The sequence below is a fragment of the Oncorhynchus mykiss genome, chromosome Y (genome assembly GCF_013265735.2).
Source record: "Oncorhynchus mykiss isolate Arlee chromosome Y, USDA_OmykA_1.1, whole genome shotgun sequence".
NCBI lineage: Eukaryota > Metazoa > Chordata > Actinopteri > Salmoniformes > Salmonidae > Oncorhynchus > Oncorhynchus mykiss.
The window spans coordinates 9,024,522-9,052,115 of NC_048593.1; the positions used below are offsets into that span (position 1 = coordinate 9,024,522).

Below are 27,594 nucleotides of genomic sequence, written 5' to 3' on the forward strand. Positions count from 1 at the left end.
TACTCTTCCTGTGGTCCACACAAAACATGACACATTAGATAATACAGAAATAACATTAATAGACAAGGACCGAACTGCATAATTTTTTTTAAGGCACACGTAGCCTACATATCAATACATACAGAAACTATCTAGGTCAAATAGGGGAGAGGTGTTGCTTTATCTGTTGTTTAAACCAGGTTTGCTGTTTATTTGAGAAATATGAGATGGAATGGAGTTCCATGCAATAATGGCTCTATATAAAACTACGCTTTCTTGCATTTATTCTGGATTTAGGGACTGTGAAAAGACTGGTGGTCCTGGTGGCATGTCTGGTGGGGTAAGTGTGTAAACAATTTGGGATTTTCAACACATTAATGTTTCTTATAAATAAGAAGTGATGCAGTCAGTCTCTCTTCAACTCTTAGCCAAGAGAGACTGGCATGCATAGTATTTACAGTTGAAGTCGGAAGTTTACATACACTAAGGTTGAAGTCATTAAAACTCATTTTTCAACCACTCCACAAATTTCTTGTTAACAAACTATAGTTTTGACAAGTCAGTTAGGACGTCTACTTTGTGCATGACAAAAGTAATTTTTCCAACAAATGTTTACAGACAGATTATTTCACTTATCACAATTCCAGTGGGTAAGAAGTTGACTGTGCCTTTAAACCGTTTGGAAAATTCCAGAAAATGATGTCATGGCTTTAGAAGCTTCTGATAGGCTATTTGACATCATTTGAGTCAATTGGAGGTGTCCTTGTGGATGTATTTCAAGGCCTACCTTCAATCTCAGTGCCTCTTTGCTTGACATCATGGGAAAATCAAAATAAATCAGCCAAGACCTCAGAAAAAAATTGTAGACATCCACAAGTCTGGTTCATCTTTTGGAGCAATTTCCAAATGCCTGATGGTACCATGTTCATCTGTACAAACAATAGTAAGCAAGTATAAACACCATGGGACCACGCAGCCGTTATACCGCTCAGGAAGGAGACACGCTCTATCTCCAAGAGATGAACGTGCTTTGGTGCAAAAAGTGCAAATCAATACCAGAACAACAGCAAAGGACCTTGTGAAGATGCTGGAGAAAATCGGTACAAAGGTATACATATCCACAGTAAAACGAGTCCTACATCGGCGTAACCTGAAAGGCCGCTCAGCAAGGAAGAAGCCGCTGCTCCAAAACCGTCATAAAAAAGCCAGACTACGGTTTGCAACTGCACATGGGGACAAAGATATATAGAAATATCCTCTGGTCTGATGAAACAAAAATAGAACTGTTTGGACATAAAGACCATCGTTATATTTGGAGGAAAAAGAGGGAGGCTTGCAAGCTGAAGAACACCATCCCAACCGTGAAGCACGGGGGTGGCAGCATCATGTTGTGGGGGTGCTTTGCTGCAGGAGGGACTGGTGCACTTCACAAAATAGATGGCATCATGAGGGAGGAAAATTATGTGGATGTATTGAAGCAACATCTCAAGACATCAGTCAGGAAGTTAAAGCTTGGTCGCAAATGGGTCTTCCAAATGGACAATGACCCAAAGCATACTTCCAAAGTTGTAGCAAAATGGATTAATAAGGACAACAAAGTCAAGGTATTGGAGTGGCCATCACAAAGCCCTGACTTCAAACCTATAGAAACGTTTGACCCAAGTTATAGGCAATGCTACCGAATACTAATTGAGTGTATGTAAACTTCTGACCCACTGGGAATGTGATGAAAGAAATAAAAGATGAAATAAATCAGTCTCGCTACTATTATTCTGACATTTCACATTCTTAAAATAAAGTGGTGATCCTAACTGACCTAAGACAGGGCATTTTTACTAGAATTAAATGTCAGTAATTGTGAAAAACTGAGTTGAAATTTATTTGGCTAAGGTGTATGTAAACTTCCGACTTCAACTGTATAAAAGCCCTCTGACTACAATGAAGAGAAAGACGTCCCGCTTTGTTCTGGGCCAGCTGCAGCTTAACTAGGTCTTTCCTTGCAGCTCTCAACCACACAGCTGGACAATAATCAAGAGAAGACTAGAGCCTGCAGGACTTGTTTTTTGGAGTGTGGTGTCAAAAAAGCAGAGCATCTCTTTATTACAGACAGACCTCTCCTAAATCTTTACAACCATTGAATCGTTATGTTTTGACCATGACAGTTTACAATCTAAGGTAACACCAAGTAATTTAGTCTCCTCAACTTGTTCAACAGCCACACCAGTCAATACCAGATTCAGCTGAGGTCTAGAATGCCTCAATAGAGTGATTATTGGACGACACTACAACTCCTCATAACAGATACGTGTATCACCTCAAATATAACGACTCATACTACATTCGGTTACATTCTACTATTGTTTACATATTGTGCGTCATGTTCAATGGGCCAAGAGAATGAAAATACAAGCGACAGAACCTAGCAACACTTTCCTGTGGATATCTCCAACTCCTACCGCCAAAAGGACCAGCAGCATGTACAACCGGTAAAGTAAGTGTAAATACCATTTTATTCCACATTCTGTCTTGTAGAGACTGTCTTTTTTAGTGCGACTTCAGTCAGACAGAAAATCCATGGAGTAACCATGATAACAGTCTGATGTTTAGGCAAGCCCCAAGACAGAGCCTCTCCAACCCTAAGTTGTCCAACCATCCCTACTTCACCCTGGAGAGACTGGGGCCTGTGCTTAGACCGCTGGCAGGTGGAGGTACAGTCAGAGGCCTGAACAGCGACTCCGTCAACTCTCTATCGGTTTCTTGCTTGTAGTCTTGTTTTATTCTCGCTCTGAACTGCTGCTACTTCATGTAGTAGGTGTATGGATGCTCCGTTTGTGTAACGGCATTGTTGTCATCTCCTCTTTCTCTAATGTTTATCTTCACTGATACGCAAGTATTTTAAAGTGTGCCCGACAACTGATGTAAAAGGGCTTTATAAATACATTTGATTGTATGCAAGGGTTTATACTGCATGTATTGGTTATCTAATCTTTCTCACTGGTAGGGTTCTGTTTTTTTCCCAGATGGTTTCACTACGACAGGTGATGATACCAGGCAAGTAATACGCCAGTCATCTGACGATTTCACTGTCAATATTTTTACTTTTCTTCTGACCAACACGTTCCTCGCCTTTCCCACCTTCCCCCGTTCTCCCCCAGTGGACAGTGTGGGACTTGAGTTTAATCAGTCGTCTGTGGTGGATCGTGGACTTGTGCAACCTGTGGTTATACTGGACCTCGCTGAGGTAAGCTAACACCCTCCCCATTCTCAGGTGATTCACCTGGTATTGTCACAATTGTATTCAGTTGTAGTCAAGTTTATTCCATTTTAACCTCTAACCCAGGTTGTTTGTTCTTGGAAAAAACTTACTTGAATGACTAAACTACTAAACTGGGCAGAAATGACAAAGTGTCAACATTAGCCTGCTAATAATCACTGAAACAAAAGGTAGACAGTCAGGGACCATCAGCATTTCCAAACATGATGGAAAGAGGAGCATTTGTGGGGCTATTTGACAGCAGAACGAACACCAGTCTTAGACTTGGAGAGCATCAGAAGTTCAACAAATGATGGATAATGGAATTTCCCCCCTCAAATTGTCCTTGCACAATGTGGCAGTGTTGTTCTCCGGACCACAGCGAAGACCAGTTATTTTCAACATGTATTTAATTGGCACAGTTAACACAATACAAAGTATTCAGTGCTCCGAAATGCAAGCATATACCGAATGGAACACAAACAACAAAAAAGTGCGAAACACACCATTTGGCAGACTTTACAAAACAAAAACAATAAAACAAAGTCTTAGCAAAGCGAGAGAGAAAAAAAGTAACGGTAGGTCCTTTTAATCGTTAAAACCTTAAAAAATAGACTGTTTATTTCCTTTTTTTTTTTGTCTTAGTTGAATCAATATTTATTTATATATTTATATATATATTCTCTCTAATTCCAACAAGCCATTTCTTCTGTACAGGTGCACTGGGGCCAGGCTGAAGATCTAGGATGATCCGAGTCCAGTATTAGCAGGAGAGGAGATAAGCAGATTCCACTCTATACTGGCTCACTTCTGAGTGGCTCTGTCTGTCGGCGCACTACAGATATGCACCTTCTGACGGTCTGCATGGGAATCAGTTTTGCCTTTTCACTTCTCACAAACAAAACATCTGCCAAATCAATATCCACAATAATCAAAATAAGAGATGGACGGATGGGAATAGCAAAAGGAGACTTTGACCTGACCTGATCCTCGGCCAAAGAACTTATAGATTTGCGCTGCTTTTAAATTATGACAAGTAACGGGGACTCCAAATGATGATGGATCACTGTTCGTTTGTTGTTCTAATGATAATATACACAGTTTGCATTGATACAATTTCAGTTGCTGCCCTTTGAAATGTTGCTTGAGTACTAATATTGTAATAAAAAAAAGTTTCAAGACACTCTTGAGCCTGGTCAAAGTAGTGCACGAAATAGGGAATAGAGTGCCATCACTAACGGCTTCATTAGACAAAACAAATATTTGTTATTCATTACTTCGTCTGCAGTGACTTCAGGCAGATCAAACAACTGGTTTCATCATTATAGGTGGTTTGTAGTTCAGGTGCAACAGTTTTCCAGCTAAAGAAACAACTAGCTACAAAATAAAAAGCTAAAATCTCATCGACCCAAAATTGGTAAAAAAATAATGATAAATAAGATGAACAAAATAAAAAATGTATGTGCCTTTGAGTGAGGGAAACAGTGGACATCATCATCTCTGTAGATGTTATGGATAATCTACCTTGACTGCCACGTACAAAACCCCCTAAAACCTTTATAAAAAAGAAAACAAGAGACGTCTTTACCTATTCAACATACCACAGATAATAGAATGACATCTGTCTTTACACTAAGTGGTAGGATACATCCATAGTGAGAGATAGAGGACTTTAGTGCCTAAAAGCCCATTTTATCATGGGCAGTGCCATTGAGGACTTTTACCATTTTGAAGTAGTCAACTGGGTGGGACTTCCTATGGGTTAAGGAAGGATCACATAATTCCATCCAGGTCACCAGGAGGGATCAGCCAATGAAGTATACGCATGAGCAAACATTCCAGAACTGCAGGTAAACTGCAGGTAAATTGCCAACCTTGGCTTTAAACCTGTTTAAACCTGTTCATACACACTCCAGCTGTCAATATACACCCTTTCAGTTTGTTTGCCAACTCATGGTAGAAGAAAATTGACTACTTCAAAATGGAGATGGACTCAATGGGCTGCCCATGCCCTCACAGATGCCATAATGGGACAGATACAATGATGCGATGTCTATCTAAGACTATGGATTAAACTAGTTAAGGCCCAAAATGAAGTCTGTCTCGTCTCATATTCAGTCGCACACAACCTTGTGGGAAAGAAAGTGTGTGTGTGGATCACAGTATTACAATACTTCCATATACAGTAGTAAGTGGACCATGCAAATTACATGAGACATTTAACTAATGCTCAAGTTTTCTTCCGGGGACATTCTGTCTGTTGGGTAGGATATACAGTGGAGACGTTACACAGCACAGTATGTATCCACAGGATGAGGCTAGTGGAAGCTAACGACCACTTGCCTTCGACACACTTCTCAAACATGTACAATGTCAGCAAACAACATTACATACAGTATAACAAATTGACAAATTACATTTTATAACCATGTACTGTTTGCATAAAATCATTCAGAAACAGAAGTTTCGGGAATCCAAAACGTTCTTAGCTGAGATTTTGAGCAGGAGGAGTTACTGTGAGGGAGAGCACACACTCACTGTTAAAAAAAACACAGGTAGGTGAACATGCTTTCAGAGACGAGGAACAGTCAAACAACAACAAAACAAAATACGGAAGCGCTAGTAGAGGATCCCCAGGCACAGAACCCAGAAGGTGACAAATAGGTTAAGAAGCGTAACAGGCAAGTTAACTGAAATAAAAAGCGACATGGGCAATACCCCCCCCCCCCCCCCCCGGAGCAGAGCTGTAGGGTGGCGAGTCAAAGAGGAGACAGGGCATGCATGCATACTGCACGCACTGCCCGAGAGGAGCCCCATCCTAAGCTGTGACATGGCCATCAACGCAGCCAATGACCAGCATCTGGGGTTTGAGGAGGGGAGGGGTGTGGCCAGAGAGAGGAGCAGACGAGATCAGTGGTGTATAGTACTTCAAAGTAAAAATATTTTTAAGTCATTTTTTGGGATATCTGTAATTGAATTTACTATTCATATTTTGGACAAATTTTACTTCACTACATTCCTAAAGAAAATAGTGTACTTTCTACTCCATACATTTTACCTGACACCCAAAAGTACTCGTTACATTTTGAATACTTAGCAGGACAGGAAAATGTTGCAATTCACTCACTTATCAAGAGACCATCCCTGGTCATCCTTACTGCTTCTGATCTGGCAGACTCATTAAACAAGAATGCTTCGTTTGATATTTGTTTGAGTGTTGCCTGAGTGTTGGAGTGTGCCCCTGGCTATCTGTTTATTTAAAAAACAAGACAATAGTGCCTCCTAGTTTGCTTAATATAAGGAATGTGAAATCATTTGTACTTTTACTTTTGATACGTAAGTATATTTTAGCAATGACATTTACTTTTGATACTTAAGTATATTTAAAACCAAATGCTTATATACTTTTACTCAAGTAATATTTTACTGGGTGACTTCAACTTTTAATTTAGTAATTTTCTATTAAGGTATCTTTACTTTTACTCAAGTATGACAATTGGATACTTTTTCCACCACTTTGAGTGGATGCCAGTAACAACACATGATAGTATGGTAGGGAGAGAGTGCAGGTGAGATGAAGTAAAGTGAACCTGTCCCCTTTCCCACCCCAACCCCTCTCGGTCCTGGAGCTCCTAGTCCTGTCCCCTCCCCAGTCACGTATGGAGGATGTACATGATACTGACAAACACCACAGAAGACACACACCATAAATGAAGCTTTTTCATACACACATACAGTAAGATGACCAATCGGTCCATGTTTTAGTCCATTTGAAACCTGCAAAATATGGAGCTGCGGTCTGAGAGAGTGGAATGACTGCGTTGTTTCCATGGGTACTCCACGGCTCTCCAAGTGATGCTGAATCTGGACGGTTCCTTCTATGATGATGGCTCTGAGTCAATGAGTGAGAGAGAGAGATACGGCAACTGTATCCACCTGATTGGTTTGAATGCAAGGGTGGACTGGAGGGACACGGTTTGGCTTCCTCTCCAGCCTTCCTGTCTGATGGTCTGGTCAGGTGAGATGGTATGGGTGGGGTGTAAGCGGGTTTGTGGGGGGAGATTGTGTTGCTTCTTCCCCCCTTCCATGAGGGGGAGCTGGTCTTGCCTCTGACCACACCCTGCTGTGCTTTAGGAAGGGGTTTGGGGAGGGGTGGCATGGGAGCGGGTTGGGATTTGAGGCGAGAGAGCTAACAGCCGCCATGGTAACGCCGCGTAGCGGAAGCTGAGTTAGTACATCGAGAGGCAAAGCTTTGCAGCGACAACGGAAGCAAAATTATAAATGTGTAATGGACTATTAAAAGATTTACGGGTGCAAAATTGTGATGCTTATTATTGTTGCTTCTGGTCAGAAACTGTTGCAAAAGAAGAGAACTCTACGTATGTATCGGGTTGGAAATTGAGATGCATCATTATCGATCTCCCGTTTTTGTCTCGGTCATGTCTCTCTCTCTTTCTGACTCTATGACAATAAAAGGAACGTGAATGTGGTTGCTCTGTCTCCGAGGCTGCTTGCCCTGCCATTTCTGAGCCAGCCTCTCACACTTTTAGGAATCTGCAATTTGAAAGAAAAAAAACAACAAACAAACAAAAAATGAAGGAAAAAAAAGAACACGTTAGAGAGAGAGATCTCAGGGAAAGAAAATGTAGTTCACATACTAAATGAGGTGGAAGAAGAACTATTCTTTGCAATTTCCTTTGAAAGGAAATAATACTGTTCTCTGTCGTTAATATCAGTTGCTGTACCTTAAAAATATTTTTTATGATACTGTTTCTAAATGTTAAGTCTGGTGTGAATCTATCATTCCCAAAAACGATAAGAGACACTTAAGCTTGTAACATGCACAAAAAAAAAGGGGGGGGGGGGGGGGGGGGGGGGAGAAAATGACCATAACATGCCTCACATTTCATTTGGACCCCCATTTAGCAGGGTGATGAAATGGTTGTGTTAATAGCACTGTCAGAGACGGGATTACTTTCACCGGTATAGGAGAAAGAGTTGCGGAAGCATATTTGTTGAGCTTTTTGAGATTTGACAACAAAGTTGGAGTCTCTTCCAGCATGCCTTTTGGCCCTACGTTTGCACACTTCAGTAATGTTTAAAAGAGAAATGGCTGGATGTTTTAGTGGCATAAAACAGTTTCAACACCATACTGTAGCACAGACCATGCTTCTCAAATGGACTTATCTGCACCGAGGTGCTAATCAAAACCCATGCATGATCTGGCAACCAAGCACCGATGTTACAATCAGCCACACAACAACAAAAAATCCGTTCTCACAATGTTCTCACCAAGAATGAGGGAGAGAATAATGGTACAGCTCATTCTCAATCCTGAATTCCTCTACAACCGTTCTGGAAAATAAAGGCCCAGAAAGAAAAAAAAAATAGCCCCTTCCTTGGACCTTTTAGTCTGTGACAATCGTGCATCTTTAACAGTAGAGGAGTGAGACAATCCAGGATAGAGGAGTTGATATTCACTGAGCACTATAATAGCCTCCTGAGCTACAGAATGCAGTCCTATGTATGGGGGTGAAGCGTTGTGATTCGGTACATTCATTTGTCACAGTACAAAACAAATATGATTGCATATGTTTGTTTTTTTTTGTTTTTTTTTACAGCAGAATCAAATAATAATTTGCATATTTCTACATTGTACAATCTAGCATGCTTTACTACTGGGGACAGCAAGCAGTTTTTTCCCCACACACACGATCCCGTGGTTTAACCTAAAAAAAAGTGTATTATAATATTTTGTTCTCTCCAAATATCACCTCGATACTGGCCTCTGTGGGAATATGATTCAGTGGTTAAGACCATCAACATTTGTAGTCAAACACACACTTACATTTTGCCTTTTGATTTTCATCCTGACCACAACTCTAGTCTACCTTTGAGGCCAGTTTCTATATGATAAAATACACCTTTGTCAGGTGATAAGAACATTTTGGGGGAAATATGACTGCTAGCATGTCAAGAACAAAAAAGACAGCAGCACTCATTGATATCGTCCGTACAACCGGCCCTGATTCCCATCGAGTTGACTGGAAGTAACGACAGAAAGTTCTCCTGGCAAACAAGAGGTAACGAGGAGAGAATTCTCTCAGAACCGGTGGGAAAAGAACGCTCCGAGGTCAAGTTTCCCCCTTGGTACAGATCTAGGATCAGCTTCCCCACCCCCAATCATGATCTTAACCATTATTGTGGGAAATGTAAAAAAACGACCCAAGATCAGTGTCTAGGGATAACTTCGCCCTACACCAAAAATAGCCAATACCTCTTTTAAAACTATCCTGTCTCCCAAATGCATTGAGATACCCATCACATACAACACCACAGTGCATGGGACCGGTCTCAGCTACATGGTAATCATGACAGAGGCACATGGAGACTTCTGGTTGGTCCATCATTCAGAGTGAAAGAGAGTGGGAGGAGTGTACTCGACTCCCCGAGTGCCCCCCCCTGAAAACGAAAAAAACAAAATGCCCTCGGCCCCAAAAGAAAACCCCTTCAGTTAAATGTACGTCATAGCACCTTTGGCGTTTGTTTCCAAAAGGACCTCGACATAAGACGTGGGCACGTAGCCTTCCTCCTCTTCGTTTCTGCGGACGCGTGTCCAGCCATCACCTTTATCCTCCTCTATCACATACAACAGCTCTCCCTCTGTCACTGATATAGTCCCCTCATTATGACCTAGTGGAGGGGAGGAGGAGGAAAATAGGTGGAATAAGAAAGAGAGAAAGTGAGAAGGAGAGGGGGGGGGGGAGAGAGAGAAAGGCAGTAAAGTGTCAAAACAAGGTGGAAGAGTGTTATTGTTGCATATCTCTCAAATAGTCAAATAGATGTTCAAGCCCACATTACCCGTGTTGTTGTCTCTGATTGGTGTATTACCTGTTAAAGGTGTATTACCTTCAAATTGGTAGATGGCTTTACAGGTGCCGATAGTGGGCAGCGTCTCCTCATCCCCATCGTCAAACTCATCATCAAACTCTGGAGTGTTGGCTATGGCCACCTTGACCTGAGTCTCTGAACTCTGCTCCTCTGTGTAACTGCCATCCGGGCTGCTCAAGGACCAACACACACACACACAGTAACTATAGCAACCTCACAACACAACATTACAGTAACAAACTACAAAGTGTTGATTAATGGAGTGTGTGTGTGTGTGTTTACTGTACCTCTCTCTGTCCTGTGCACAGTTGTTGGCAACCGTGCTGCTGTTGCTGTTCTGTGTCTCGTACAGACCACTCTGTCTCCTGGGAGGATCGCTCTTCGATGGTAACCTCCCCTCCACCTCAGCTAGCCATCCCTGGTACAGATGCGCGCGCGCGCGCACACACACACACTTACGTTAGGATTGTGAGATGAGATTTGCTAGTGCAGTGCAGTCCAGAGTCAGATATAGCCTTCTTACTAAGGCTCCTTTCTCTATTACACCAAGCCAGAACAAATAGAGGCCGCCAAGGCAGTGCATCATTTCCAAATAAGGAAGAGGAGAGACTCTGGAGCACTTTACTGTTTGATCTAATGAGGTACTGCCTTAGCAAAGCCAAACAAGATAACTATGCTACTAACAACACTGAGTACATCCAGCATCTAGAAATACAGTACATTCCTATCTGGGATAGTTTGAGATTAGTTACTCAAGACTCACCTCGAATTTCTGCACCTCGGACTGCAGTTTCTCAATGTTCATTGCCATCTCTACTAGGCGGGGGTCCACACTGGCAGGGTCACCCATCTGAGGGTTCTTCTCATACACCCCCTTCATCTTAGTTAGGGCATCTCTGACGGACAGAGGAAGAGAGAGTGACACATGAATACTCAAGACATGCTCCGACAAATAGATAGCTTAGTCTAAAGCTGATCAAGACAACCACATTTCCCCTAAATCTACCCCTGAGTATTAATATCCATCCCAAAGTTTTACTGGGCAAATTTTGGTCCATAAAAAGTCTGGCTGACAGTAAAGACTTGGGGGAGCTTTTATGGAGGAGTTAGGACATCATTTCCATACAAATATGGCTGAGGCTTATGTTGCAGACACACACACACACACACACACACACACACACACACACACACACACACACACACACACACACACACACACACACACACACACACACACACACACACACACACACACACACACACACACACACACACACTTACTTCTGGTCCATCTCTTTCTGGATGTCCTTGTTTAAGTCGTCTATCTTGGCCTGAAGCTTCTTTCTTCTCTGCTCTGGGGGCAGGTGGCTGAAGTCCTCTGGTCCAGAGCCCTTATGGAGAGAGATAAATACAAAAATTAAAAAGAGAGAGAGATAGTGGAAGAGAGGAAGAAAAGTTGTGGACAAAGTGAGTTTCAGGAGCATTCTACATTGTGTCTCTAAACGGATGAATATACAGTATAACATATTCTAACACCCCTCTCAGATGTTCAGTATCTCTATGTAACACCATAATCCTTCAGGTGCTTAGAATCCTTCAGAATCCTTAGGGGGTTTCTCTGTGTACTTGTGAGCCATTCAACCACCTATAACCTATTCAGTCCCAAGCCTGAAAAGATATTAGGATGTATCACATTACTTCTTATCCAGTCAAATCACATTTTCGGTGTTCATATTTCAGTATCACCATAACTGCCAAGAGAGAAGCGTAAAAGGAGGTAGTGTATCTGAAATGGAAACTGTGGGGCCATTTAAGGGCAGAGGATCACATTTCCTAATGAAGGAGCTTCCTGGATAGAATAAATATCGATCATCTCTGATGATGAGTCATTCACTCTGTTTTCTGTGTTCAATTGGGCCTGCTCTACTTTCCCAAGTAAGCTGCCTGTATATGTCCTGTATATACTGCAGTTCATAGATACACCACTTGGTGGTACTATTTGGTTATATTTCTTACATACACAGGTAATTATTGTGTCACAAATCCCTGTAAAGCAATACAATACAATGGATAATTATACATTAATTAACTGTCATTGTATTGTTAGCAATTCAAATGATATTCATTGTTGCTTTCCTCACATTTTATATATTGCTTTCAGATTGGCTTATTTGACTAGCCATAGTATTCATGGTATTTATCTGATCATGTGCTTGGACTGGATATGTTAAGGCTCAGACAACAATACTTGTATCATAAAAGGGACAAAGGTCAACGTCCTACTTCGCCAGGCGTCAAGGGTCAGAGGTCACTGGGGTTTACTGGTGAGAAAGCCAATATAAGCACAGTAGCAGGCCAGGCTACCATGGCGATGACCTTCCTTACCTCATTAGCTGCACTGCGTGCAACACTTACCAACCAGAAAACATGCAACATTGTCTGGTTCATGCTCAAATTCATACTTACATGATTTATACAAATGGTTGATCACTAGAATAAAGAACAGCCTGCTTGCTGTTGATTGATGTAAAAACAAAATACTCCACACAGGCGATAATTATTTCATGAGACAAGGTGCTATACAGGTGAGACACAATATATACAAAATTATGTGGACACCCCTTCAAATTAGTGGATTCGGTTATTGCAGCCACACCCGTAGCAAGCTCCATATAGAAATGGTTTGTCAAGATCGGTGTGGAAGAACTTGACTGGCCTGCACAGAGCCTTGACCTCAACCCCATCGAACACCTTTGGGATGAATTGGAACACCGACTGCGAGCCAAGCCTAATCGCCGAACATAAGTGCCCGACCTCACTAATGCTCTTGTGGCTGAATGGAAGCAATTCCCCCGCAGCAACGTTCCAACATCTAGTGGAAAACCTTCCCAGGAGAGTGGAGGCTGTTATAGCAGCAAAGCAAAGGGGGGGGGGGGGGAGACCAACTCCATTGACTTTGGAATGAGGTGTTCGACAAGTAGGTGTCCACATACCTTTGGTCATGTTGTGTATCTTTACCCAGAAACTTACCTGTTCAACATACATTTCACACTCAGATATACATTTGCATATCTACTTGATTACATTTAACCACTGGTCAACTGATCTCGATCCTTTCTAATCTCTTGCCAAAGGATTTGTTTGACATGCATTTGTCAATGTTGACCACTCAATAATTACTACTACACACAAAGTAATGAACTAATGATCATCACGTGGCTTATGTTATTGGGGTTGACTAAGGAGATTTACAGCAATTATTTTGAGGCAGTGTATTCTGTAGTTTATGATTTATCAAATCAAAATTCCCACAGGGCTCCAATGTAGAAGTCTGATGCAGAGGACTTGAAGACTGCCAAAGATGGAATTTGAAATAAGATTCTACCTAATCTCCTCCACCACCAACTCTCTCTCTCTCTCTCTCTCTGCAGCAATTGAGCCTGGGGAAGAGGTTCGTTTCTACATAGAATTAGGAATTAGCCATTTTGGTCAGGGAGTTGGTCAACCATGGTTTGCCAGTGCTGTAATAGGATATTGTGTAAAATAAAGTAAAGTAAAATAATGCATTTACAGAATTGATCTTTGAGAGGAATGATTCCATAAATGTTTCCAAATTAAACAGCCAATATGCCAACATTCCATTCAAACAATGTGGTCAACCCACAGCCAATACAGTACACTGGCTGAAATCAGTTGACGATAAGACTTTGACAAGTTGTAAATGCAACAAGTATTGATATTGAAAACCAAAATTCAGATATTTATGGCCTGTTTACATATATTTCATACATACAATTGGTATAAAACCTGTTTAAACTGTATTTATATGACAATATTTTAGGTTGACAATAATTCTAGTACACAATTACTGATATATGCCTTACTTTTATTTTCCAGGATTATGCCTCTCATTCCAATAAGACTGGTTTTGATTATTTCTCTCTGACCAATATGGATGCCATTTTCACCCCATTCCGGAACGTTGAGGGTTTATGACATAGCCCCTCTAGTAATGTAATAGGATCTCTGAGTTTCTACCTGACTGAGACAAAAAAAAAAGCTAAATTTCATTTGTTCCCATCTGTTCTGCATTTCAGTGGAAAATACTTGGTATTCCTGGAAGGCTCGGCATCGTCTGGACATTTTAGTTTAGCTCTTTTTGGGCCATTAATTTCTACATCAAAACCACTCTGAGCTTGGCAGCGAAGGCTGAAAAACATCATCTTTAGAGGCTTGCAAAGTGCATACTAAGAACACTGTTAATGACTATTTATCAAAATCAGCATGTATCACATCTTTGATTTTACAGTATCTACCCATCTACCAGCTTTGATTATTATGCATCTATTGGAATCATCCATCTTTGCATCTAACGAGTATGAGGACAAATCAAAGGGGATGGAACTAGCAGACAGACAGACGGACCTAAGTTCAAATACTATTTGAAATCCTTTCAAATACTTGACCGAGCTTGTCTGTTGCGATGAAATGAAAAGAAAATGACTTCAACGATTTCAAATAGTATTCGAAAACCCAGGTCTGACTGACAAACAAAACATTAACTGTAATTCTGATCACCTCAATAAGATTCCGGACGTGGGAATTGAGTGTGATCTGCACAGAGCACACAGGCACAGTGGGGAGAGACACAACAAACAATAATAATACACACAAAAACAAAAATTATGAGACAACAACACGGGTCTGCATCGGCAAAATCCATCCTCATGTCACAACAAAATGACTAAATAAATGAAAGACAACGGACGACAGGAACCAAACGCCAACAAACAGCGGCCACACAAGAATTCTCAACCACGTCGTGGTGCTAGGTGGACGTGCACACGACGCTCAGAATGCGGTTCACGCCACTACGGTCATGCAGTGTTACGGTCATGCTTACCAGCTTGAGAGAAAGCTTCATGGGTAGAAGAGAGGCGAGAGAAACGGCAGGAGGAGCAGGAGAGAAAGAGAACAGATAAAAGTCAGACAACAGCAGAATAACACATAGCAATTGTCCATTTCGGTTCCTCCTGGTACTGCATGCACATGCACAGCATGTCGTTAGTTGTTGACATGGATATTGAGAAGAAAAAGCAGTTCCTTAGCCAAACTTCACCATATGAGGAAAATAATTGGGTGTTTCAAAACCTGGAAAGTGCAAGGTAGAAGTCTTGGATGCTTTGTATATGGTAGATTGCTGCGGTCATTGGATTCGAAGATGTTCGTCTTGACCAAGGTGATAACCAGAGCTTTCACAAACTGAACAGCAAATGCATAGACCCATCATCATTTGTGAAAAACGGCAGATCAGATACGTGAGGTGCAACAGGTCTGAGGCTCTTTGCAGATGCTGGTTCGTTTGGACGCTCCCACAGTTTGTTCTAATTACAATGGAAAAAACAAAGTCTGCAATACCTCAGCGAGACGCTATTCCAAGACAATAACCGGTCATTCTCAGGACTATCTCCCGATATAACGTATGGCTCTAGTTAACTCTTCTCTCGTCTGGTGAAGTTCAACGTCAGGTTTCAGGGATGAATGACAAAATAAGAGTTGGGTTTTAAAATGACTTGAGGTGATGACAAGGAAGCCAACTCACAAGTCTAGACTGCACAGGACGGCGAATGAGAGCGAGCAAAGTGAGAGAAGGAGAGACAGAGAGAGAGAGAGGTGAGTCGAGACACCCACTGCAGGAAAACAGGAGGACAGAGGATGGATGATAACACCCCCCTCTCTGTTCTCCCTGTACCCCCCCCCCCCCCTCCCCCCACACACACACACACACACACACACACACACACACACAATGACAGCATTTAACAGGTGGCTACGTGTGTCACAGTAAAGCATGATGACAGTTTGCATGTTCACATAGAGACGATATGTTTCAAACAGTGACATTCACTCATGGGAGAGGTGAGCCTAAGTGCCAGTCTGTTTGGGCCAGTCTGAGTTGTCAAGAAAGCACAAACAGACTGGCACTCAGACTAGGGAGAAGTTGCTCATAGATTCAAAGCTATAGCAGGCAGGATACATGCCCATGAGCACAAGTAATCAGGAACTAGTAGCAGCCTTCTTTATCAATGAGTTCAGTAAGGTCGAACTACAACCATAACCACTTGGTTCATCAAAGATTCATTATTAATTATATTTGTTTGATTTAAAGGACAATTAAGGCAAATGATAGAAGAAGAAAAAGAGAACTGGAAAAATCATAATGTAAGAGGTTGCTTCGGTTTAATTGCACATACAGGGATTGCACTATTAAAGATCGTTAGAGCCTATTGTGAGCTCCATGGTTATAGAGAGGAGAGATACTTTTAACACCCACTGGGTCACTCCAGCTTTAATCCCTGTAATGACTTACTATTGGGGGGTAGTTTGTAGGAAACAAAGGAAAGAGATACTTTTGACACACTGGGTCGCTCCAGCTACAGCGAACGACCTGTAATCCAGCTCAAAGGCCGCACTCGGGGGGGCCATGATGAGGCCAGGCCATACTCCCTTTGGTCCTGTAATCAAGTCATTCACCTGGAATGGGCCTTCCATCAGCCTCCCCATCGTGCCTAATTATCCCTCTCGACATTGACAATTGTTCTCACTGTGGTATTTCCGTTAAGAACTTGCTGGTGTAATAGACAGGGGAGGTCTGTTGTTCCCCAGTATCTGTTGTAGCTGAGTGTATAGGGTCAAAACGTGACGTGTCAGACGTCTCAGACAGATGGGTAGATATAGGTACATGGTATACAGATAGGCTATGGTGCCATGGTGCCAGCACATAGAAGGATGCGCTGGAGGGGTGAATTCTGGGTAGATTAAACCCTACCAAAAAAAAGTGTTATGAGCACCACAACCCAATGTTGTGAACCCCAGAAAACAAGATGAAGGAGCAAATGGTGGGGAGACCCATCATTCACCACGCTCCAATCCCACTTCCTTAGTTTAAGGGTCGTGCTTGTGACACTTTGAGAATTGACCCCTACCAAAAATGTGCACTGCAGCAGGAGTCCAATGCAATACTGGGGTTGGTGGTGTTGCAACAGAAAGCGCCACAAGCTGAGATGTGGGACAGGAAATGAGGTCATCCCTGGTTCTGATCATTTGGATAGTGTGGTCTTACAACAGGGCAGAAGGGCCATGTGAAATACAGTGAGGCAGTCACAGACACTAGCCTCATTTAGAAGGAAACAAAAATATCTAAAATGGCAACAGTGTCTTACTGGAAATAAATTATTATTTCTATGTATTGTCCTTGTGTTTGAAAGAAAATCACTTTTTTTTTGTCCATAAAATGAGCATCAAATTGATCAGAAATACAGTGTAGTCATTGTTAATGTTGTAAATGACTATTGTAGCTGGAAACAGACAATTTTTTTATGGAATATCTACATAGGCGTACAGAGGACCATAATCAGCAACCATCACTCCTGTGATCCACTGGCACGTTGTGCTAGCTAATCCAAGTTGATCATTTTAAATGGCTAATTGATCATTAGAAAACCCTTTTGCAATTATGTTAGCACTGAAAACTGTTGTGCTGATTAAAAAGCAATAAAACGGGCCTTCTTCAGACTAGTTGAGTATCTGGAGCATGAGCATTTGTGGGTTCGATTATAGACTCAAAATGGCCAGAAACAAAGACCTTTCTTCTGAAACTCATCAGTCTATTCTTGTTCTGAGAAATGAAGGCTATTCCATGCGAAATCTGCCGTTTCCAGCAATAGTCATTTACAACATTAACAATGTCCACACTGTATTTCTGATCAATTTGATGTTATTTTATGTCCTTTCAAAAACAAGGACATTTCAAAGTGACCCCAAACTTTTGAACGGTAGTGTATATACTGTCAATGCATCATGATATGAGACTACTGTCTGTGCTGCACATGGCTGAGACACACACACATATTTCCTAATTAAGGCACGCACGCACGCATCGGCCAACATACACACTTACAACATATTGTCTGGCCTCGAAAGCGTACGTGGGTATGCCCTGAGTCCTCCAGTCTTTGTGATAACAGAGCGAGAGAGGGCGAGTAGGAGGCTGCTGCCATGGTTATGAGAGAGAACAACACAGCTTCATCAATTAGCACAGGGCTACTAATGAGGCTAATGGGTTTTCACTCTCCCCCGCATGCACGCACGCACGTACGCACGTACGCACACACACACACACACACACACACATCATCCATCTCTCTTTCTTTCTGTGTTTTCTCACAGAAACACTCTCTGACTCACTCTGATGATGCTGTCATCATTTATCCTTGCTATATCCACCACACACACTCTCTCTCTCTCTCTCTCTCTCTCTCTCTCTCTCTCTCTCTCTCTGTATATCTGGCGTTGGATCAGAGGGCTGGCCCCAGAGGGCTGAGGAATGACAAGCCCTCCCACTGGGGGATGCTGGGTAAAGCATACCTCTGCTGTGCAGCTGTTGGCCAAAGACTGAACCCAGAACCCAACCTACAGACACAACTAGCATGACATTAAAATACACACTCATATCACATGTTATATAACCTGTCATAAGGAAAGAAAACGGACATTGGCTATCTCAAAGCCATTGGCCCTGTCAAAGATATCACATTTCATAACTAATATTTTGCTCAGTCAATACTGAGGTTTATTGAAATGATAATATTCATATTTTCACTCACTAATAGCACCTGTGCAGTGTAGTGCTGTACTACGATTGACAAATAACTTGGTTAGAATTAGGAATTAGAATACTACAACGGACATGAATCTTCTTATGACGGTACAAAAGGTCAGCCATGTTGGTAAGGGAGTTGGTCAGCCAATGCTGTGATGAGATATGTGTAAAACAATGAATTTGAAGATTATCTGCCCAGTATGTTTGTTAGCTAGCCAGCCAGCCAGTTTAAGTGGAATGATTTCAATAAAGTTTCAAATTACCTGTCAATATAACATTCCATACAAACAATGCAGTCAACCTACAGCCATACCCAGGCTGAAATAATTTGATGATAGGACATAGACAAGTTGTAATTGCAACAAGTACTGTATCATAATATGACAAAGCTTTCCAAGAAAACAAACATTGGGACATTTATGGTCTATTTACATATATATTTTAGAGGCTATTCATACAGGCAATTTTTAGAAACCTGTGTAAATTGTATTTCTAATTTGATGACAATATTTTAGGTTGACAATAATTCTATTACACAATTACTGATTTATCACCTGCCTTACTTTAAATTTCCTTCATCAGTAAAAGCAGGAAATGCATCACCTATCCCTCTAATGCCATTCATTCCAATTAGACTGGTTTGGATTTCTCCCTGACCACAATGGATGCCATAAAGAGGTCAATGGGTGGTAGAAGAAGGACGCCGGATTGGCCCACATTCAACAAATCTGATCTAACAAAGTGGATATATGTCAAATCCGTCCGGATTTTATGTATTGTAACAGGCCCACAATGTGCTGACTTCAGATAGATTTTTAGATTTTGGGCAGTTTTCGCTGCATAGCATTTAGAAGCTGTCCCTTTTCAGGCTTCGAAAGACATGACTGTTAAATGCTAACTCCCATTCGTATAAGCTGGTAGCATAGCTAGCATACCTGAGCGGCAGGTAGCCTGGAGGTTAAAAATGTTGGGTCAGTAACCAAAAGGTTGCTGGTTCAATTCCCTGAGCCGGCAAGGTGGGAAAATGTGCCCATCTGCCCTTTGAGCAAGGCAGTTAACCCCCAACAACAACTGCTCCTTGGGCGCTGACGTTGATTAAGGCAGCCCCCCCCTGCACCTCTCTGATTCAGAGGGGTTGGGTTAAATGCGGAAGACACATTTCGGGTGAATGCATTCAGTTGACTGACTAGGTATCCCCCTTTCCCTACAGAAACCAGTGGTGGTATTTTTTAACTGTAATGCAGTTGATTGGTGACAATGGCATGAACATGTGTTGGGGTTGACATCCATACAAGCAATTTACTCCAATTTTTACTTCAACATAGTGTGAAATACACATATAAACAATAGTCTAACTGTAGGTTCATTTTCCTGTGGGGCAATGAGGAGATTCAGGATCTTCCCCCATGCATTACCATGGCATTTCCATTGTTTTGGTCGAGTACGATTCACCTCTTTACCGCATGTATGGCTGCCATTTTCATACCATGCTGGAAATTTGAGGGGTTTGACATAGCACCTCTAGTCATTTAATAGGATCTCTATGCGTGTGACCAGTGATAGAGGGCTTCTTTAAGAGGCCTTGTGGATTACTATGACACTGAGGTGCTGTGCAGTTGCACAGCAGCTGTTTAAGCAGGGCAGGCAATATGGCCGCCCGTTCCAGCTTGTGCAGAGCAGACGGCTCATGTTTGAAGTGACTTCTCTACTGCTTTTAAAATGAGTTCCTAAAAGAAAAGAAAGTTTAACACAAAACTGATGTCTACGAGTATTCTTAACAACGTTAATATACACATACAAAAACAACAGAAATACTTCATCCATATGGATAATGAAAAGGAGTGAAGAGAATGTTGAGAGATTCATATTTAGCACTATTAATCTTAAAACATAGGCAATCTCGTGCTCAATACATCGCCCTGCCCGACCAAAACAAAAACCTGACCTTTTTCCTTTCTTTCCCTTCACTTCATTCAAATGTTACAGAAAGGTCATACAGGAATGAACTCATTTGAATCTGCAACATTAACAGAAAACAATGCTTCAGATATAGACCTACCCTGGCCTGCCAGTTTAGAAGATGGTCATTGCTCCACTTCCTGTTTGGGAAATGTTCACTTCCTGATAGATTTGCCCTACTTCCTCCTTCTCCTGACCTTCAATAATTTATCACAGGAGAACATTGTTTTAATTACACTACTACTACTATTGTTCCTTTGATTTCACAGACATCATAGATTGTGGGCCGGGCTATGAGAAATATATGGCTCTACTGCATTCTAACTGTTGCCCTTCAAAAGATACGAACATAAACAAACTGTATTAGTTGAGGCCGGAAGGAACACGTGAGCAGCTAAGCACGTTCTTGACCTCAGGAGGGAGCTCTGTCGGCCCCGTGGGTGTGACTTGGACAGGGATCACGGTTCTGGCTGATTTAGGAATAGAAACTCGCCATGACACCACATAGCTGCAGCGTGTGTGTGTGCCTGCAGATAAAGAGGGTGTGTCGAACCCCACGGTCGTCTAAAAAAGCCCTGCTTGCAAGCCAGGCCAGGCCCGGCCCGACAGACTCAGTGACTCAATCAGCCAATAGCGGCCAGCGCAACGTCCTAATCAATATACTGTGACTTTTGACTTCATGCATAATCTTAACACGTTATACTGTTACTGATTTTCAGTTTGACCCAGATAGGCGGAAGGAAGGAAGTAGTTCTTGACTAAAAAACAAAACTTCTTCCAGTTGCTTATACTCTCCCTATTACTACACCTAGCAAATGTACTACTTGTGCTTTCTTTCATTGCATCATCATGGCGACTCTCCAAGGAGAGCTACAATGTGGTAGGATACCTACAGTGCCTTGCGAAAGTATTCGGCCCCCTTGAACTTTGCGACCTTTTGCCACATTTCAGGCTTCAAACATAAAGATATAAAACTGTATTTTTTTGTGAAGAATCAACAACAAGTGGGACACAATCATGAAGTGAAGTGGAATTACATTACAGAATTATATTTCAAACTTTTTTAACAAATCAAAAACTGAAAAATTGGGCGTGCAAAATTATTCAGCCCCCTTAAGTTAATACTTTGTAGCGCCACCTTTTGCTGCGATTACAGCTGTAAGTCGCTTGGGGTATGTCTCTATCAGTTTTGCACATCGAGAGACTGAAATTTTTTCCTATTCTTCCTTGCAAAACAGCTCGAGCTCAGTGAGGTTGGATGGAGAGCATTTGTGAACAGCAGTTTTCAGTTCTTTCCACAGATTCTCAATTAGATTCAGGTCTGGACTTTGACTTGGCCATTCTAACACCTGGATATGTTTATTTTTGAACCATTCCATTGTAGATTTTGCTTTATGTTTTGGATCATTGTCTTGTTGGAAGACAAATCTCCGTCCCAGTCTCAGGTCTTTTGCAGACTCCATCAGGTTTTCTTCCAGAATCGTCCTGTATTTGGCTCTATCCATCTTCCCATCAATTTTAACCATCTTCCCTGTCCCTGCTGAAGAAAAGAAGGCCTAAACCATGATGCTGCCACCACCATGTTTGACAGTGGGGATGGTGTGTTCAGCTGTGTTGCTTTTACGCCAAACATAACGTTTTGCATTGTTGCCAAAAAGTTCAATTTTGGTTTCATCTGACCAGAGTACCTGCTTCCACATGTTTGGTGTGTCTCCCAGGTGGCTTGTGGCAAACTTTAAACGACACTTTTTATGGATATCTTTAAGAAATGGCTTTCTTCTTGCCACTCTTCCATAAAGGCCAGATTTGTGCAATATACGACTGATTGTTGTCCTATGGACAGAGTCTCCCACCTCAGCTGTAGATCTCTGCAGTTCATCCAGAGTGATCATGGGCCTCTTGGCTGCATCTCTGATCAGTCTTCTCCTTGTATGAGCTGAAAGTGTAGAGGGACGGCCAGGTCTTGGTAGATTTGCAGTGGTCTGATACTCCTTCCATTTCAATATTATCACTTGCACAGTGCTCCTTGGGATGTTTAAAGCTTGGGAAATCTTTTTGTATCCAAATCCGGCTTTAAACTTCTTCACAACAGTATCTCGGACCTGCCTGGTGTGTTCCTTGTTCTTCATGATGCTCTCTGCGCTTTTAACGGACCTCTGAGACTATCACAGTGCAGGTGCATTTATACGGAGACTTGATTACACACAGGTGGATTGTATTTATCATCATTAGTCATTTAGGTCAACATTGGATCATTCAGAGATCCTCACTGAACTTCTGGAGAGAGTTTGCTGCACTGAAAGTAAAGGGGCTGAATAATTTTGCACGCCCAATTTTTCAGTTTTTGATTTGTTAAAAAAGTTTGAAATATCCAATAAATGTCGTTCCACTTTATGATTGTGTCCCACTTGTTGTTGATTCTTCACAAAAAAATACAGTTTTATATCTTTATGTTAGATGCCTGAAATGTGGCAAAAGGTCGCAAAGTTCAAGGGGGCCGAATACTTTCGCAAGGCACTGTACACATGTCTGTCATTGGGAGGGAGCTCTGGTGACACTGTCATTGTGTGTGAAGCAGTTTTAGAGTTCAAAGTGGAGACTGAGGAAACAGGTTGGAGAGTTCATGAGTTTATGTCTGGAAAGACAGACAGACAGACGACTGAATATGTGATTCCGCTAGCGCAGAACTATGGAAGCATGCTAGAGAAGCGTAACACAGATACAGACACAGGCAGAACGCCGTATGGAGGAGGCTGGAGGATAGACAGAGTTGTCCTAAATAGATTTGGACCAGCAAATTTCATTGTAAGGTTGAGATGTTATCTCTGGCACACTGGGAAATCATGAAGATCTAATCGATAGCCAATTACAGATTATTAAGAGATACCTGAAGAATTTAGGCCTGATGCCAACTGGAGTATAACCTCCCCCATACAGCGACGCCACAGAGCTCAGAGACAGGCGAGCACACACACATGCACGCACGCACACGCACACACTCACCACACTCTCACAGACACACAACCACAAACACTCACAGCACGACACACACACACTTACCCCTCGCCTCAGGCTCCGGAGGCAAGTCATTTTGGGTTTGGAGGCCATGAACTCATTGAAGCGATTGGAGAGGGGCTCCTTGTTCTGCTTGGGAGACTGGGGGTCGTTGGGAACAGCAGAGGGTGAGGGGGGGCTGGAGGCTGGGGGGGCAGGGGGGGGCTGGTGCGGGGACGTTAACAGGGACATAAGCTACCAGTATGAGAGGGAGCCGTGACGGAGGACAAGAAGAAGAGGAGGAGGAGGAAAAGGGGCAGAATCAAAACAAGAGGACAAAAAAGGAAGGAGGGAGGAACACAAAACGAGATAAATAAAGGCCCAAATAATGTTAAAAACAGGTAACAGAAAAACCCAACGGGAACAAAGACAACCAAAATAGATATCAAACACAAACAAACCCAGTGTCATAAGTAACCAGCTGTTATGTGGTATAATCTTGTCAGACAAACAAACGTGAAGTAAAAACAACTTGTCAAGCGACGGCCGTAACATTTCTAAACAGAGTGAGTCAGAAGTGTTAATAGAGTGTTATTGCAAGGTGCTGCAGCTGCCACACATTTAAACAGACAGCTTTACAGGAAGCACATGCAAGCTTCCATTTTGTAGCAAGTGGTTTTTTGGGGGGGGGAAACGTCATCACATGCAAGCTCTTGGACTAGAAATTCACCATATCCTCCGAGATGTGACAGTGGCTGAATTTCAATCACAGAAACCGAACTCCTGCAATCCCAAACCACTTAACGCTCAATTAATGAGCTATCAGCCCTTTGGGAGCTAGAGAGAGATCTGCCATTTGTACTGACAGATTGCTTTGATACTCAGTGAGAGAACATGCATGAAAGCGCTTTGGATACCCATCTTTTAAAACCAAAGTTAACGAAACGTAAATAAATCAAGTAAATGGTTTGCTGCTCTTTTAATTCAGAGAGGAGTTCTAGTTGGACATAGACATTCTATAGATAGCAAAGGGCTAGGATCTAACACGTGTCTTCCGTATCGGCTCTGCTCTGATACAAGTCTCACATGTTTTCACTGTGCAGGTAGCCTACTTGTTAGAGCGTTGGGCCAGTAACTGGAAAGTCCCTAGATCGAATCCGCGAGCTGACAAGGTAAAGATATGTTGTTCTGCCCCCTCAGCAACGCAGTTTTCCCACTGTTCCCCGGGCGCCAAAGACGTAGAGGTCGATTATGACAGCCACCCGCACCTCTCTGATTCCCTGTATGTGTGTGTCTGTGTCCTTCCAGGACATTCTGTTCCCCTAAAGGCGTCAGGATGCTTTGGTTTGAACGAAGACGAAGACCTTGGCTTGAAAAACAATAGGACTGTTTGTCCCTCTTGGGATGCTGTAGCCAGTATACACTTTCTCAAAATAGTCAGAATTAATCGAAGATAACTGAAAGAAATCTGTCATTAATTTTGACGTTTTTGCAGAGGAGCTCCTGGTCGCGCAATTTTACATCTCAGATGTTTGGTGCAGTATTTCTCGAGTGAAAAAATGTGCACGAAAACGAGGTGTCTCTCCTTGAATGACTTAATTGAAGAATCCCTACTGTTGACCAATCACCGGAAAAGGGGCGTTGACATCGCCTTCCGAACTTGGGCTTGCCTCAAGAAAAAATATTGTGTGCACGAACAGCCGAAGACCAAAAACAAACAAAAAACGTCACAAAATGTTATCGTAATATACGCTCAAACTGTTTTGGATGGGAAGCATCTGGACGCCTTAACACTCTCGGGGTACAGTACGTGCATGGCCTTACAAAAAAAGGTAAGGACAAACACCCTGTCATTAGTTGTCCCTTACGCTTTAGAGTCTCATAAATATAACACACTTACAATATAACAGGACGAACACCAAACAGACAACACACATCATGCTCAAACCGCAGGGAGTCGGCGCTAGTGAGTGACATGCACACCCACACGCCACAGACGCTCACACACACCCTAGCTCTATCACGAAGTGACACCATTAGGTACGAATGGTGCCACTTCCAACCTTAGACCCTCATCCCAAATGGCCCCGTGTTAGACAGCCTAGCCATACAGAACCAAGGGGCCGTGCTGTGGGAGAAGAGGCCATTCCAGACAGACCCCACCCCCGGTGTAAGAGGAGGGTCAATGAAGGAGACTGTTATTAGGCTACAGGACAGTGTGCAGGGGAGTGAGTTAATCTGTCCGGCCCAGAGAGAGGGAGTGGAAGGGAGGAGGGGGAGGACTCAGTTATTGAGGATGCATTAGTTGGTTGTTGTTGTTGTTGTTATGTTAACACGTTAAAGTTAAGAGTTGGTTGGTGGCTCAACGACAGTGAGGATGATGTTGATGACCAGTGAGTAACCAGCAGGGGTATGGGGGGGGGTAAAGGGTGGCAAATAATAACACTGACAACACTACTAACGTACTGTAATCACAAAATGACCAGAACAATAAATAACAACCCAACAGAACTATAATGACAACCCAAATGAAACATTAAAGTCACATTTTACTGTTATTTACTACACAGTAACACCAAGACCTACAACAATGTCCCCTGAAGTCTCTGACAATTATCGAAGCCCTGTTAAAGACAGTATGGCCAAAAACAATGCACATTCTTGTCCTTTATTCTTGTACAGGGAGAATGAAGTGAGGCCAAAAAAAACTCCCCCCCAAATTTAGGCTTGACCTTCGAGTAGGTGTGTGAGAGAGTGTGTGTGTGTGTGTTACCTTGTTCTTGTTCTTAATGAAAGGCCACAATTTGCCCTTGCTCTTGCCCCCGCTGGGTCGTTCCTTGACCTCTCCTCGTGAGTTGGACAGGCTGGTTTCGGAGACCGTCCTCTTCATGGACTGGCCTGGCCCATAGTCCTCAAATTCTACGTCCCCCGGGGGCTCGAACCCAGACTTATACGACTCCACCACCTGCTTCGAGTCCTGGTGGGGTGGGATCAAGTGGGGAGACAGATAGTAGGGGGAATTCAGATCTTATGGCTAAGCAAACATTTGAATATGACTGGATGGAGAAAAGATATAGACAGGATTGAAACACTGATCTAAAAGAAACAATTCTGTTCACTCTATTTCTATTCCTAAAACCAGATTGTGTTTTCCTCAACCAAGTCCAGAAATAGCATAGGACAGAAATGTCCTAGACCAGGAAGACTTGATTTGTTATTGTACTATTTCCAGTTGTTGTTATCAGTTCATTACTTCGGCTCAATCAAGATGGATGCAGGGGGTGACCGGAGGTCGGGGAGGCTCCACAGCCTGAACTGAGGAAGAGGGGAACGACCTGGAACTGTCACACAGGAGCTATGGTGAAAACACCAGACGTCAGGGACTGACAGTCAGGAAGCAGCTCGTTAATCAGCAGGCTGTGAGGTCTTGATCTCTATCCTATCTATACTGATAAGGTCAAAGGTTAGAGGTCATCAGCCTCTGTTATCCCTATTTTGTTTCCTGGAACAGGCAAAAGCACAGGCCTTAGCTTAGTCATCTCCCCTTCCTTCTCTAACCCACACACAAACACATCAAAAGCTGATGATTTTCTATTGCTTGCACTAAGATATGGTCCGCCATCTTAGCATACTGGATTGAATGCTTGAAAAATCGGATTGTTTTGGCCAATATCAATGACTCATGCATCAATGACTTGAGATAAAATAACAACATGGGTGTTTGTTATCTGGTTAAGTGCATCAGTTCATCTTCTCCCAGTTTTGTAGGGAACTGCTAGTTAACTTTGAGTGTGCAGACAATAAACTGGCCAGATCCAGAAAAGCTGCTCCCTCCTGCCATGATGTAGTGTGA

General features: G+C 42.4%; 1 protein-coding gene and 1 long non-coding RNA gene across 33 annotated transcripts in view; one reads left to right on the plus strand and one right to left on the minus strand.

Annotated features, from left to right (window-relative positions):
- Positions 1-105: 105 nt before the first annotated feature.
- On the plus strand, positions 106-5,316 carry LOC118945282. Of its 4 annotated transcripts, none has more exons than XR_005040402.1 (4): positions 106-319; positions 1,983-2,470; positions 2,575-3,220; positions 3,950-5,316. It is a non-coding gene; the product is annotated as an uncharacterized LOC118945282 (long non-coding RNA). The 4 variants fall into 4 exon arrangements; XR_005040403.1 differs by having other exon boundaries at positions 108-319; positions 1,983-2,687; positions 3,000-3,220; XR_005040401.1 differs by having other exon boundaries at positions 112-319; positions 3,000-3,220.
- LOC110509593 (formin-binding protein 1) overlaps positions 3,625-27,594 on the minus strand; it is a 102,170-nt gene continuing 78,200 nt past the window's right edge. For 4 of the 29 annotated variants that reach the window (XM_036967611.1, XM_036967602.1, XM_036967606.1 and 1 more), the window contains exons 9-19: positions 26,515-26,718; positions 23,808-23,996; positions 15,729-15,737; positions 15,030-15,044; positions 14,705-14,740; positions 11,408-11,517; positions 10,887-11,019; positions 10,411-10,541; positions 10,124-10,296; positions 9,767-9,925; positions 3,625-7,786 (exon numbers count right to left, since the gene is read on the minus strand). In XM_036967611.1, coding sequence (XP_036823506.1) covers positions 7,779-7,786; positions 9,767-9,925; positions 10,124-10,296; positions 10,411-10,541; positions 10,887-11,019; positions 11,408-11,517; positions 14,705-14,740; positions 15,030-15,044; positions 15,729-15,737; positions 23,808-23,996; positions 26,515-26,718 — 1,167 coding nt within the window. In that variant the 3' untranslated portion in view covers positions 3,625-7,778. Of the gene's footprint in view, positions 7,787-8,095; positions 9,926-10,123; positions 10,297-10,410; positions 10,542-10,886; positions 11,020-11,407; positions 11,518-14,704; positions 14,741-15,029; positions 15,045-15,728; positions 15,738-23,807; positions 23,997-26,514; positions 26,719-27,594 lie in introns of those variants that run through there. The other 25 variants (XM_036967619.1, XM_036967603.1, XM_036967609.1 and 22 more) reach the window with 25 other exon arrangements.